This window comes from Theobroma cacao, chromosome 4, assembly GCF_053813885.1.
Source record: "Theobroma cacao isolate CCN51 chromosome 4, ASM5381388v1, whole genome shotgun sequence".
Classification (NCBI taxonomy): domain Eukaryota; kingdom Viridiplantae; phylum Streptophyta; class Magnoliopsida; order Malvales; family Malvaceae; genus Theobroma; species Theobroma cacao.
In genome coordinates, this window is record NC_142642.1 from 29,420,340 (window position 1) to 29,434,458 (window position 14,119).

General features: G+C 34.0%; 1 protein-coding gene and 1 long non-coding RNA gene across 2 annotated transcripts; both read left to right on the forward strand.

The window, feature by feature from the left end:
* Positions 1-1,851: 1,851 nt before the first annotated feature.
* On the forward strand, positions 1,852-3,955 carry LOC148763245 (uncharacterized). Its single transcript, XR_016025682.1, has 3 exons — positions 1,852-1,889; positions 3,005-3,058; positions 3,882-3,955. It is a non-coding gene; the product is annotated as an uncharacterized LOC148763245 (long non-coding RNA).
* Positions 3,956-4,239: 284 nt separating this feature from the next.
* On the forward strand, positions 4,240-6,519 carry LOC18601974 (protein DETOXIFICATION 6-like). Its single transcript, XM_088805684.1, has 6 exons — positions 4,240-4,734; positions 4,839-4,925; positions 5,017-5,073; positions 5,510-5,748; positions 5,880-6,085; positions 6,191-6,519. Exons 1-6 carry the CDS (start codon positions 4,241-4,243, stop codon positions 6,248-6,250), a joined length of 1,143 nt encoding a protein of 380 aa, XP_088661810.1. The 5' UTR covers position 4,240; the 3' UTR covers positions 6,251-6,519.
* The last annotated feature ends 7,600 nt before the right edge of the window (positions 6,520-14,119 follow it).

Genomic DNA, 14,119 nt, shown 5'->3' on the forward strand with positions numbered 1-14,119 from the left:
ACAAATACAGCCAACTTTAATTCACCGAATTAAGACAACCCAAGCAGATGATCCTCGACTTCAACACATTAAACTTGGGGTTGAATCTGGTTTGAAACCAGACTTTAGGATTCATGATGATGGCTCTTTGAGGTTTGGTGATAGGATTTGTGTCCCCGATGATGCAGAATTGAAGAGAGAAATTTTGGAGGAAGCTCATTATAGTAATTATACAATCCATCCTGGAGGTACCAAGATGTATAAAGATTTGAAGAACGCTTTTTGGTGGAGTAATATGAAGAGGGAGATTGCACAGTTTGTAGCCAAATGTTTGACATGTCAGCAAGTCAAGGCTGAACATCAGAGGCCAGCAAGATTGTTGCAACCCCTCCCTATTCCAGAATGGAAATGGGAACGAATTACTATGGACTTTATATCTGGTTTACCAAGAACCCCAAAAGGTAATGATGGCATCTGGGTGATTGTGGATAGATTAACAAAGTCTGCTCACTTCTTGGCTATCCGTACCGGAATGTCGTTTGAAAAGTTGGTAGAGTTGTATGTGGAGCAGATTGTGAGACTGCATGGGGTACCAGTGTCCATTGTATCTGATCAAGATTCTCGATTTGTGGTGAAATTTTGGGAGAGTCTGCATAAAGCCTTGGGTACCAGACTTAATTTTAGCACTGCTTTTCATCCCCAAACAGATGGTCAGTCCGAAAGAGTTAATCAAATTCTTGAGGACATGTTGAGAGCTTGTGTCATGGATTTTGGGGGTTCTTGGGATCGACACTTGCCATGGGCGAAATTTGCTTATAATAATAGCTATCAGTCTAGTATCCAAATGGCTCCATTTGAAGCTTTGTATGGTAAGAAGTGTAGATCACCTCTTTGTTGGGATGATGTGGGTGAAAGACAGTTATTAGGTCCAGATCTTATTCAGCAAGCAGTTGAGAAGGTTAAGTTGATCAGAGAACATCTTTGTACGGCTCAAAGTAGACAGAAAAGTTATGCAGATAATAGAAGAAGGAAGTTAGAATTTGAGGTTGGAGATCATGTGTTTCTTCGAGTTTCCCCTACTAGAGGAGTAATGCGATTTGGGATTCGAGGAAAACTTAGTCTTCGTTATGTGGGTCCGTTTGAGATTTTGGATAGGGTTGGTGAGGTGGCTTATAGGTTGGCACTTCCACCTGCTCTATCGGGAGTGCATAATGTGTTTCATGTTTCTTTGTTGAGAAAGTATGTTCCGGATCTTAGTCATGTGGTAGAGTTAACTCCTTTGAGACTTAGAAAAGATTTGTCCTATGATGAGCGTCCTATACGTATTGTGGATAGAAAGGAGCAAGTTCTAAGAAGGCGGACTATTCCTTATGTTAAGGTCCAATGGAGTAATCATACAGAACGAGAAGCGACTTGGGAGTTGGAAGAAAATATCAAAGAGAAGTATCCCCATCTTTTTGAGGACCAAGGTAAGAGTTTACGAGACTAAACTCCTTTTAAGAAGGGCAGGATGTAATACCCCTCACAAAGTATTTATTATAAAAAAAAAATAAATTAAAATTATTAAGTTATAGTTTTATAAAGATAATAAGTAGATATTATTTTAGTATTTTATTTATTTACAATTATGACCTTGGGTGTCTTAATAATTAGAAAATAGAAGAAGGGGTCTTTAAGTAAAAGAAGAAGTTTAATTAAGTCAGTTTTATTATCACGTTTAAGTTAGTGAGATTAAGGGTCAGTTTATTTATTCCATTTAAGTTAGTGGGGTTAGGTAGTTTATAAGTTTTAAAAGAACAGACAACAACTTACGTTAGTTCATTCATCAGATTCAAACAACAGACAGTCAGAAAAGCTTAATATCAGGGAAGAAGAAAGATAGAGGAGAGGGAAAGAGATTGCTGATTAAGGTATGTTTGGGAATTATATTTTCATAATTTAGGTACAAAAATCCTAAATTAGATATGTTTTCTTATTTTTTTATTTTAATCCGTCACTTTTCTGATGACTTTTCGGTAGCATGATGGGTACCAATGGAAAGGTCTTGAAAAGATCTTTCCAATGGTTTTTGTAGCATCTTGTTTGGCCTTATGGTTAGGAATATATGAATTTTTGAAGTTAATTAGAAATCTGGTTTTCAACAGTTTTGACAGCCCGACTTTGGGTCACCGGAACTCCATATTCCGGTGACGTTTTTGGTCGTTTCTTTGAGGGCTTTTGAAGTATGAAATTAGATGTTTAATTCGGCGTCAATGTCTTGGTTAGAGGCTTTCTGTGTTAAGAGAATTAAAGCCTCAAAGTAGGCTCATTGATACTGGAAACCCAAAAATCTGGGTATTTCTGTGATGATTTCTTGGATTTTGGCTTTCGAAACTTAGGAATCTTGTGGTCTTTTTAATGGAAACAAATTTTGGTCTTGTAGTATGATATGCATACTTTAAATTGGTGTTGATTTCATCACTAGATATAATTCGGGTTAAAAGATATGAGAGCTTGAAGTAAGCCAAATGGCCATCCAGATTCTGGAAATTCCAGAAAACAGAAAATTTTTTTTTTTTTAAATTTGTTTTAAAATTTGATTTTAATTATTATGTGATAAATTCTATTGTAAATTTCATAAATATTGGATATGTGATTTCTACTGTATTTTTATGTTAAGAAGTATGTATCTTTATATTTTATAAATTTATTTCTTAAATTAGTAGATTTTATTAAAATATCAAAATTTATGAAATTAATTACAAATATGATTTTTGCAAGTGAAATTAGTATTATTTCTCTATCTGAAATTTAAAGTCCTTACTGATTTTATGATTTAAGTTTAATTCTCAACCTTATTGGAAATTTTGTTTAATTCAAAAATATAAATAATAATAATATATTACCTTATTAACAAAAAAAAAAGTTCATAAATTGTAATAGGAATCGCTACACACCCTAAGTGCTTAGGATGGTCAACGAAAAGTCACCTTGTAGGATCTGTTTGCAAATTTAGTTCTGATTTTTGTGTTTCTCAAAATACTAGGCTACTAAGAGGATTTTCGGATTTGCTACTTGAAAGTAAAATTTACGAGATCAAGTAAGTGACTGATATCCCTTCGGTGTTTTCACACCTTAAAAATTAGCTTCAATATGAATTTGTACATGAGATATAATATTTTGTCCTATGATTTATTAAAATCGGGTTAAACATGCAAAATATATATGTATATGAGTTTGTATGTTGGATTTAGAATGTTGCTTATGCAAAGCCTGATATCTGATTTCGAAATATATATTACTTTGTATAATGTATGCATATATGATTTCGCAAATATAAATACAAATATTTAGTCTGAAACAAATATGCTTTTGTGGTGTATGAGATACGCTTGAGAAATTTGATATACTGTTTTATGAACTTTGGGTAATCTAAAAATATATATTTCTGTTTTGTCTCCTAGTATGGCTATGCTCTGACCCTACCAATGGGGGTTAAATGTTGGCCATGTCGACATGTATTCTGTGATTAGAGATCGCTCTCCCAACCGCACCACCGGTTACAAAATAGTGGTATCTGTGATATCTGTTCAGTGCAGCCAATGGTTGCTTTGATATGCTTCTGACCCGTGCCACCGGGGTTAATTGTGGTTCTATTTTTGACCTATGCCACAGGGGTTAAGTGTGGTCGTAGCATGTTACAGGAGACCATTAAAAGTTAAATATTGTGAATATATTTATTCTGTTATTTGAATGCGCAAATTTTGAAGTATGTGATTCCAAATAAGATTACCCAATATTTTGTCTTGGCATTTGTAAATGATATTTTGCCCTAAATGTTTTAAGCATGCTTAATCCGGCTGAAGGGATGTTAGTTACTTGCTGAGTAGTTGGACTCACCCCTTCCTTCAAATTTTTTTCAGGTTGTGATTTGGTCAACCACGCGAAAATTTTGGGGAGTGATGTTTAATTTAGTAGCACTTAAATTATCTAGGATTTATTAAATATTATTAACATCGAACTATCTTAACTAGTATTCAGACTTTTATCTTGACTTAGTAACTTTATGGTTTTGGAGATTTAATTTTGAATATTGTCGAATTATGATATTTGAAAATTCTGTCAACAGATATAGTTTATAAATCACTAAATTCTTCAAGTATATCAGTCTCTTTTAGTAATGGTTTAAGATATATATTTTAGAGCCTTGTATGTCTGTAGGATTATACCTTATAGGTATGCGGCGTCTGTCATGTCTCGGGTCTGGGGCGTGACTGGAGCAATGCAATATCAAAAGCTTGGAAGCTACACTTATTGCGCGATAATCTCCACCCTTCCAATTTGTCTACCAGTGTGCCTCCTCTGGATGTACATGGACAAATTATTAGTGCTCATAGGCCAAGACCCCCAAGCTGCAGTGGTAGCTTGTAGATACTCAATGTGGCTCATACCTGCACTATTTGCCTATGCCATTCTTCAATCACAAGTTCGTTTCTTTCAATCCCAGAACTTGGTTCTTCCAATGTTGTTCATCTCGCTTGCAACTCTGTGTTTCCATGTACCTGTTTGTTGGGTTTTGGTATTTAAATCCGGATTAGGAAATACAGGAGCGGCAATGGCTATAAGTTTCTCTTACTGGTACAATGTGATCTTGCTTGGATTATACATGAGATACTCATCATCATGTGAGAAAACCCGCATTCTCTACCTGAATGATGTTATCTTGAGTGTCAAGGAGTTTTTTCAATTCGCAATTCCTTCTGCTGTAATGGCTTGGTAACTCAGTCTTACCTAGTAACAGGAACATGATCCTTTTGATTTCTCCTTTATCAAGTTTTTTGTTTATTCCTAATATGTTCCTTTCTTGTCAACATATGCAGTCTTGAATGGTGGTCTTTCGAGATTCTTGTATTAATGTCTGGTCTTCTACCAAATTCAAAACTTGAAACCTCTGTTCTTTCCATATGGTGCGATTCAAATTTGATCTCTAAACGTTATGATAATTATTGATTTCCGTAGCAGCAGTTCCAATTACATCTATTTGTTTCTGGTGTGCAGCCTTTCAAGCACATCATTGCATTACAACGTACCATTTGGCATCAGTGTAGCTGCAAGGTATGATCTATGCCATTTCTATCAGTTCACTTACCCTCTATATAAATGAGCTATGTCTCTCCTGCTATATATGAATACTTTATTCAGGTTTTACTTGGTAAAGAAGATGGAAAAGTCAGAAGGACAGAAAAGGGAAAAAAATCACATTAAATATCAATTAAGGTGGTTGGCAGGAAAGATGCAAAATTGAGCTTTCAAATATTATTTCAAACCATTGGTAGATTAGTTGAGTTGAAAGGCTATACTAAAAAAAAGAAAACAATGAAGTTTGAATGATTTTATAGAACAATTCTGTATCAAAGAACAGAAGTATGAGTAAAATTAATCTTATCTCTTTTCCTCTAACCTTGTCCATCCACTCACTTTTCTCTCTTACTAAGAAACTGTTAATAACATTGATGAGCTGAAAATTTTCCATCGTGTCTCCATTTTACAGTACACGAATTGCAAATGAATTAGGAGCTGGAAATCCACTGACAGCTCAGATAAATTCATTCATTGTAGTGGCTTTAACGGTTGTGGAAACAGTCATAGCCAGCACTATACTTTTCTGTTGCCGCCATATTTTCGGATATGCTTACAGCAATGAGAAGGATGTTGTAAATAAAGTCACAGAAATAGTTCCCCTGATGTGCCTTTCAATTATTACGGATGGTTTACATGCAGTAGCTTGCGGTCAGTGTCCAACCATTCTTGTTCTTGAACATCTTGCATTGTTTGCAGTTACTTGGGCACTTGAAGCTAAAACATTGAAGAAATATTGAACTGCTCCAGTAATAATAATGCTAATTTGATATTTGGCTCAGGGATCGTCAGAGGAATTGGCTGGCAACATATTGGAGCCTATGCTAATCTTGCGGCATATTATCTCATTGGAATTCCTGCAGGGGTTTTATGTGGTTTTGTTTTGCACCTAAGGGGACAAGGACTCTGGGTTGGAATGTTGACAGGGTCTAGCGTACAAGGGATTCTTCTTGCTTTTGTGATCGCTTTTACAAATTGGAAGAAACAGGTTCTTCTTCGGAGCTTTTGATTCCAGGGAAAATATTTCAATTGCTCAGAAATGAATAATACTTAGGCATGGTTACTTGATTTAAATCTGTATGTGTTTATGCAGGCAATCGGGGCAAGGGAGAGAGTATTCCAGGGAACATATGCTGAGAATGGATTGTACTGAAGAAGCTATAAAGTAGGCTGGGGCTGAGAGCGCTGAGCGCTGAGGGATACTTGCACCGTTCCAATCCAAACAATTCATTCGTCGTTTTGCCTGAGGCAACCATTTGTGCCATTTTCTGATATATAAAATAAGCAGTCTATCCTGGTTCTGGAATGCAGAAATTCTGCGTCAATCGCAGGCAGACTTTTGGCTACACCCCTGTTTGTTTGTCTCTCGAAGTGATTACGCTGTCCATTGAAATCATTGCAGTGGTGATTGGCATTTGCAAATCATGTCTCTGTCTACATTTTTCACATGATGATGCAATGCAATTAAAAAAGTGTCATGCTTTAGACTCGAGGCCAACCGACACTGCACACCTAAAAGATATAATCTTACAAATATGCAAGATTAAAAAACACATATCATAACCAATTAATTAAAAATGGTCAAATACATTTTTGAAAATATAACGATTTTCAAAACTAATTCTATTAACATTCACAAAAAACATTATTTCAATAATGTTTAAAAGGAAGTTTCTAATACTATAAACTAAGATGTTGAGAAAAATTTTAAAGCGAATTAAAACCAAATGTTAGCCTAAAAAAAAAAAATTTAAAGTGAATTAAAACCATATGTTGAGAAAAATTGTTTCTGAAAAATTTTTCATGTGTTTGACCAAATCACAACTTAAAAAAAAATGAAGGAAGGAGTGAGTCTAATAACTCAGTAAGTGACTAATATCCCTTCAGCCAGCTTAAGTATGTTCAAAACATTTAGGTCCAAAATTATTTATTCTCATATAAATATCAAAACAGAATTTTAAGTAACCTAATTCGAATAACAAAACTATCTTTCTCCAATTCTCAATTAATAGTACACAATATACATTTTACAAAATTACAGATTTTGATAGTCTCTTGTAACATGCTACGACCACACTTAATCCCTGTAGCATAGGTCAGAAATAAATCAACAATTAACCCTGGTGGCACAAGTCAAAAATATATCAAAAGTAATCATTGGTCGTACTAAACAGATATCGCAAATACTATTATTCTGAAACCGGTGGTGGATTGGGAGATCGATCTCTAATCACAGACTACATGCAGACACGGCCAACATTTAACCGCTATTGGCAACATCATAGTATAGCCATATTATGAGACAAAACATAAACATATATTTTTAAATTACCCAAATTTCATAAAACAGTATATCAACTTTCTCAAGCATATCTCATACATATCAAAAGCATATTTGTTTCGAAATAAATATTAATGTTTATATTCACGAAAACATATATGTATACATTATAAAAGTCATATACAAATTTTAAAATAAGAAATCAGGCTTTGCATAAGCCAGATTCTAAAGTCAACATATAAAACTCATAGACATATACATTTTGCATGCTTAACCCGATTTTAATAAATTATAGGACAAAATATCATATATCATGTATCAATTCACATTGGGGCTAATTTTTAGAGTGTGAAAACACCGAAGGGATATCAATCACTTACTTGATTGTTCAGTTCACTATCAAGTAACAACTCAGAAAATCCTCCTAATAGTCTAATATATCAAGAAAATATATATATGAAATCAGAATTGAATTTGCAAACAAATCTTATAAGGCAACTTTCCGTTGACCATCCTAAGCACTTAAGGCATGCAGCAACCTCTATTGAAATTTAGCAACATTTTTTTATAAATAAAAAAATATTTTATTATTATATATATTTTGAATTAAAAGAATTTCAAATAAAGTTGAGAATTAAACTTAAATCATAAAATAGTAACGATTTAATTTTTGATAGAAAGATAATATTAATTTCATATATAAAAATCATATTTGTTTAATTTTTTTATATTTTTTCTAAAATCTACTAATTTAAAAAATAAATTTATAAAATATAAATATATATACTTTTAGATATAAAAATACAGTAGAAGTCACAAATCCAATATTTATAAAGTTTATAGCAGAACTTATAATCATTAATTAAAATCAAATTTAAAAAAAAATAAAAAACAGAGTTTTCTATTTTCTGAAATTTCAAGATCTAGATGGCCATTCGACCTATTTTGAGCTCTTATAATTCTTAACCCGAATTATTTCCAATAATAAAATCAACACCAATTTGAAGTATTCATATTATACTATAATATCAAAATTTGTTTCGATTAAAAAGAACAAAAAATTCTCAAGTTTTGAAAGCCAAAATTTTAAAAATCATCACAGAAATATCCAAATTTTTAAGTTTCTAGTATCAACGAATCTACTTTGAGGCTTTAATTCTGTTAACACAGGAAGCCTCTAATCAAACCATTGATGCGAAATTAAACATCTCAATTCATATTACAAAAGCCATTTAAAAAAACACTCAAAATGTTACCGAAATATGGAGTTTTAGTGACCCAAAGTTTGGTTGTCAAAACTATTAAATACCATGTTTCCAATTAATTTTAAAAATTCACATATTCTAAACTACAAAGCCAAACAAGATGTTACAAAAAACCATTGGAAAGATCTTTCAAGACCTTTCCATTGGTATCCATCATGCCACCGAAAAATCACTGGAAAAATGCCAGATTTGAATAAAAGTTAAGGAAACAAAAATAATTTAGGGCATTTGTACCCAAATTATGAAAATACAATCTAAACATACCTTAATCGATAATCCCTTGAATATTTTCTCCTTTTCTCTACCTTTTATTTTCTCCGGTGTTAAGCTCTTCTGACTACCTATCATTTGAGTCTGATGATATAAATTGTCGTTCACTCTTCTGCCTTTTCTTTTAAAACGTGATAATGTAAAACTAATCTAGCCCCCACTATTTGTTTTTCTTTTTAATGTGATAATTGTCCTTAACTTCTCTTTTAATGTGATTTAATGTGATATGGTCAGATAAATAAACTGACCTTAACCCTTTTATCTTAAACGTGATAAATAAAAACTGACACTAATTAAAACTTCTTTATTTGCTTAAACATTCCTTTTTTCTATTTTCTAATTATTAAGACACCTAAGGTCATAATTGTAAATAAATAAAATAATAAAACAACATTTATTTATTTATTTTTATAAAACTATAGCTTAATAAATCTAAATGTTTTTATAATATATACTTTGTGAGGGATATTACATCCTCCCCTCCTTAAAGTGAGTTTAGTCCCTTAAACTCTTACCTTGGTCCTTAAAAAAGTGGGGATACTTCTCTTTGCTTCTCGTTCCGTGTGATTACTCAACTGGACTTTAATATGAGGAATAGTCCGCCTTTTCAGAACTTGCTCCTTTTGATCCACAATATGTATAGGACGCTCATCATAAGACAAATCTTCTTTAAGTTTCAAAAGAGCTAACTCCACCATATGACTTGGATCTAGAACATATTTTCTCAACAAAGAAACATGAAACACGTTATGCACTCCCGATAGAGCAGGTGGAAGTTCCAATCTATAAGCTACATCACCAACCCTGTCCAAAATCTCCTATGGACCCACATAATGAGGACTAAGTTTTCCTCGAATACCAAATCGCATTACTCCTCTAGTAGATGAAACTTGCAAAAAGACATGATCTCCAACCTCAAATTCTAACCTTCTTCTTCTATTGTCTGCATAGTTTTTCTATCTACTTTAAGCCGTACGAAGATGTTATCTAATTAACTGAACCTTCTCAACTGCTTGCTAAATAAGATTTAGACCTAATAACTGTCTTTCACCTACATTATCCCAACAAAGAGGTGACTTGCACTTCCTACCATACAAAGCTTTGAATGAAGCCATTTGGATACTAAATTGATAGCTATTATTATAAGCAAATTTCGCTCATGATAAGTGTCGATCCCAAAAACCTCTAAAATCCATGACACAAGCTCTTAACATGTCCTCAAGAATTTGATTAGTTCTCTCGGACTGACCATCTATTTGGGGGTGAAAAGCAGTACTAAAATTAATTTTGGTGCCCAAAGCTTTATGCAGACTTTCCCAAAAGTTTGCCACAAATCAATAATCTTGATCAAATACAATGGACATTGGCACCCCATGCAATCTCACAATCTGCTCCACATATAACTTTGCCAACTTTTCCAATGACGTTTCTGTACAAATAGCCAAGAAGTGAGTAGACTTTGTTAATCTATCAACAGTCACCCAAATGTTGTCATTAGCTTTCGGAGTTCTCGATAAACCAAATTAAAGTCCATAGTTATTCGTTCCCATTTCCATTCTGAAATAGGGAGGGCTTGCAACAACCCTGCTAGCCTTTGATGTTCAGCTTTGACTTGTTGACATGTCAAAATTTTGGCTACAAATTGTGCAATCTCTCTCTTCATATTGCTCCACCAAAAAGTGTTCTTCAAATCTCTATACATCTTGGTACCACCAAGATGGATTATATAATTACTACAATGAGCTTCTTCTAAAATTTTTCTCTTCAATTTTGCATCATTGGGAACACAAATTCTATCACCAAACCTCAAAGATCCATCTTTATGAATCCTAAAGTCTGGTTTCAATCCAGATTCAACCTCAAGTTTAATGTACTGAAGTTGAAGATCATCTGCTTGGGTTGTCTTAATCTTGTGAATTAAAGTTGGTTGTACTCGTATGGTAACCAATAATGCTCTAGAACCATGCATTCGTACACCAACATCCATCATTCACAAGTCTTCCAAAATCTGTTTTTAGGAAGTAATCATTGCAGCCATGTTCCCAGAAGTTTTTCTACTTAAAGCATCAACAAGTCTATTTGCCTTACCTAGGTGATAATTGATGGTCAAGTCATAATCTTTCAACAATTCTAACCATCTTCTCTATTGCATATTCAACTCATTCTGCATAAAAAGATACTTTAAACTTTTATGATCCATAAAGACCTCACAAGACTTAGCATACAAATAATGTCGCCAAATCTTTAATGTAAAAATCACTACTGCCAACTCTAAATCATGAGTAGGATAATTCTCCTCATAAGGTTTCCATTGCCTAAAAGCATAAGTGATCACCCTGTCATCCAGCGTAAGAACACACCCAAGTCCCTTTTTGAAAATATCATTATAAACGACAAATCTCTTCCCACTAGTAGGTATGGTAAGTATAGGAGTAGATACTAATATTTTCTTTAACTCCTCAAAGCTTTTTCCACAATCATTTGTCCACTCAAAGAAAATCCCTTTCCATATTAATCTGATTAAAGGTAAGGCAATATGAGAAGAGCCCTCCACAAATCGCTTATAGTACCCTGCTAAACCTAAAAAATTGTGAATATCAGAAACATTTTTCAATCTCCTCCAAATCACCACTACTTCAACTTTTTTTGAATCCACTGAAATCCCATCCTTCAACACCACGTGCCTAAGAAAGGCAACACTAGAAAGCTAAATTTCACATTTCTTCAATTTAGCAAACAACTACTTCTGCCTCAAAGTCTCCAAAACAATCTTTAAATGCTCTTCATGATCAGTTGAGTTAGGGAAATACACCAGAATATCGTTAATAAAAACAACCACAAACTTACCCAAATAAAGTTTAAAAACTCGATTCATCAAGTTCATAAAAGCAGTTGGAGCATTTGTCAACCCAAAAAGCATAACAAGGAACTCATAATGCCCATATCAAGTATGAAATAGTTTTTGGAGCATCCTTAATTCTCACCTTCAATTGATGATAACCAGACTAAAGATCAATTTTGGAGAACACTTGAACGTCATTTAGTTGATCAAATAAGTCATCAATTCGAGGAAAAGGATACATATTCTTCACAGTTTCCTTATTTAACTCATAATAATCAATGCACAACCTCATACTCCCATTTTTTTCTTCACAAATAACACTGGCACTCCCCAAAGAGATACATTAGGTCTAATAAAGCCTTTATCAAGAAGTTCTTGCAACTGCTTTTTTAACTTTTTCAATTCTACAAGAGCCATTCTATAAAGAGCTTTAGAAATAGGGCCAGCTCCTAAAACCAAATCAATAGAGACATCAATCTCCCTACTAGCAGGTAAATTAGGTAGATCTTCAGAAAAAATATTAGGAGATTCACTCACAATAGGAATCTCTTCAATCCTCAATTCCTTCATTCTAGTGTCTATAACAGCTGCCAAAAATTCTTTGCAACCATTAGTAAGCAATCGCCTAGCTTTCAAAGTAGTGATGACTCACAAAGGAGTGTAAGTACCACTGCCTGAAAACAAAAAGGTGTTTCCCTAAGAATCTCAAAGTCCATCGTTTTCCCTCGATAATCAACTTTAGCAAAATTTGCAATTAACTAATACATCCCCAGAATTACATCAAAATCTTGCATATCTAAAACATGAAGATTCACAAGCAATTCTCTATCTTTAATTCTTAGCACACACTTCTTACAAATCTGATATGAGATAATTACACTTCTAATTGAAGTGTCTACACATAGTTCATAATCCAGAAACATATAAAGCAAGGTAGACTTTTGAACAAATGTAGCAGATACAAAAGAATAAGATGCACTAGTATCGAATAATAAATGAGCAAAAGCGAAGGCAGCTAACAGTGTACTTAACACAATGGTGTTTGATGCCTCTGTATCCGACTAAGTGATAGCATTAGCACGCCCTTGGGTGTGAGGTCTTCCCATTTTTTGGTGTCCAATAGAAGGTGTCTGCATAGTTTGAACAACATGAATGGGCTGAGTTCTTTGCATTGCAGTTTCAAAAGCTCGAGAGTTTTGTGGCTTCTACGCAGGTTGAGATTCTGGAAAGACCAAAGGACAATAAGCAATATGATGGCCCTGTTAGCCACATCTAAAACAAGCACTAGTAACATTCTTACATTTAGCAGCTCGATGTCCTTCACCACACACTGAACACCTAAGCCCTTTTTGAAATGTCTTGCCATGGTAAGATTGAGTTCCTCGAGGAGGAAGTCTATCTTTAAACATAACAGAAGCTCAAAACTTTTTAATAGCTTGAAATTTGGAAGGACTACTAAAAACTCTCTTACCTCGAAAGTCTAAATCTTTACCTCTTTTTTTTTGAAAATCCATCTTTGCCTTTTGAGTTTCTCTCCATATAGAATCTAAGGATTTCAATCTACCAACCACTTCCTTGTAGCTGATCAAATGCAATAGAGCTAAGCCTATGTGGATGTGAGCATTCAAACCATTTTCGAACCTCTTAGCCTTACTCTCATCGTCAGAAACCAGAGAAGTGGAAAACTTGGATAACCGATCAAACTCAGCCTCATAGTCATCCACTGTTATACTGCCCTGAACCAAATTAAGGAACTCCCTCTCTAATTGTAACAGCTTCCTCCAAGGAAAATACTTAGCATAGAAGGTGATGCAAAAATTCCTTCAATTGAAGAACTTAAAGTCATTTTCATGAGTGCGCGCTACTCGTTTCCACCAATTATGTGTACTTCCTTGCAATATATATACTGTAAATCTAACTTTTTCCTAATCACTGGAACGTATGGCATCAAAAGCTTTTTCCATCTCCTCAATCCATAATTTTGCATCATCAGGATTTGTGGAACTCTTGAAAAGAGGAGGTGCTATCTTTTTAAACTCACCCAAAGCTTTCCACTTAGTAAAATTATCAACCTGTTGGACCGGTTACAAATGTTGTCGTTGCTCCCTAACCAAACCGACTACCTTTTGAATCAAATTTAGCACTCTGTCATCATTTCCAACCACAAGACCTTGTGTCTTTTTGATCGGGTGGACAGGAGGTTGGTTAATTTCAACAGTTATCTGAGCATTTGATGTTTCCACATTATCTTGATTTTGGTTTGGAGGATTTTGAATTCTCTCAGAGCTTAGGGCTAGACCTCCTAGCACCAATAACTCTAGCATTAGTTGCAAGTTCAGTGAGATTAGGCTCGTGGTCTCGACA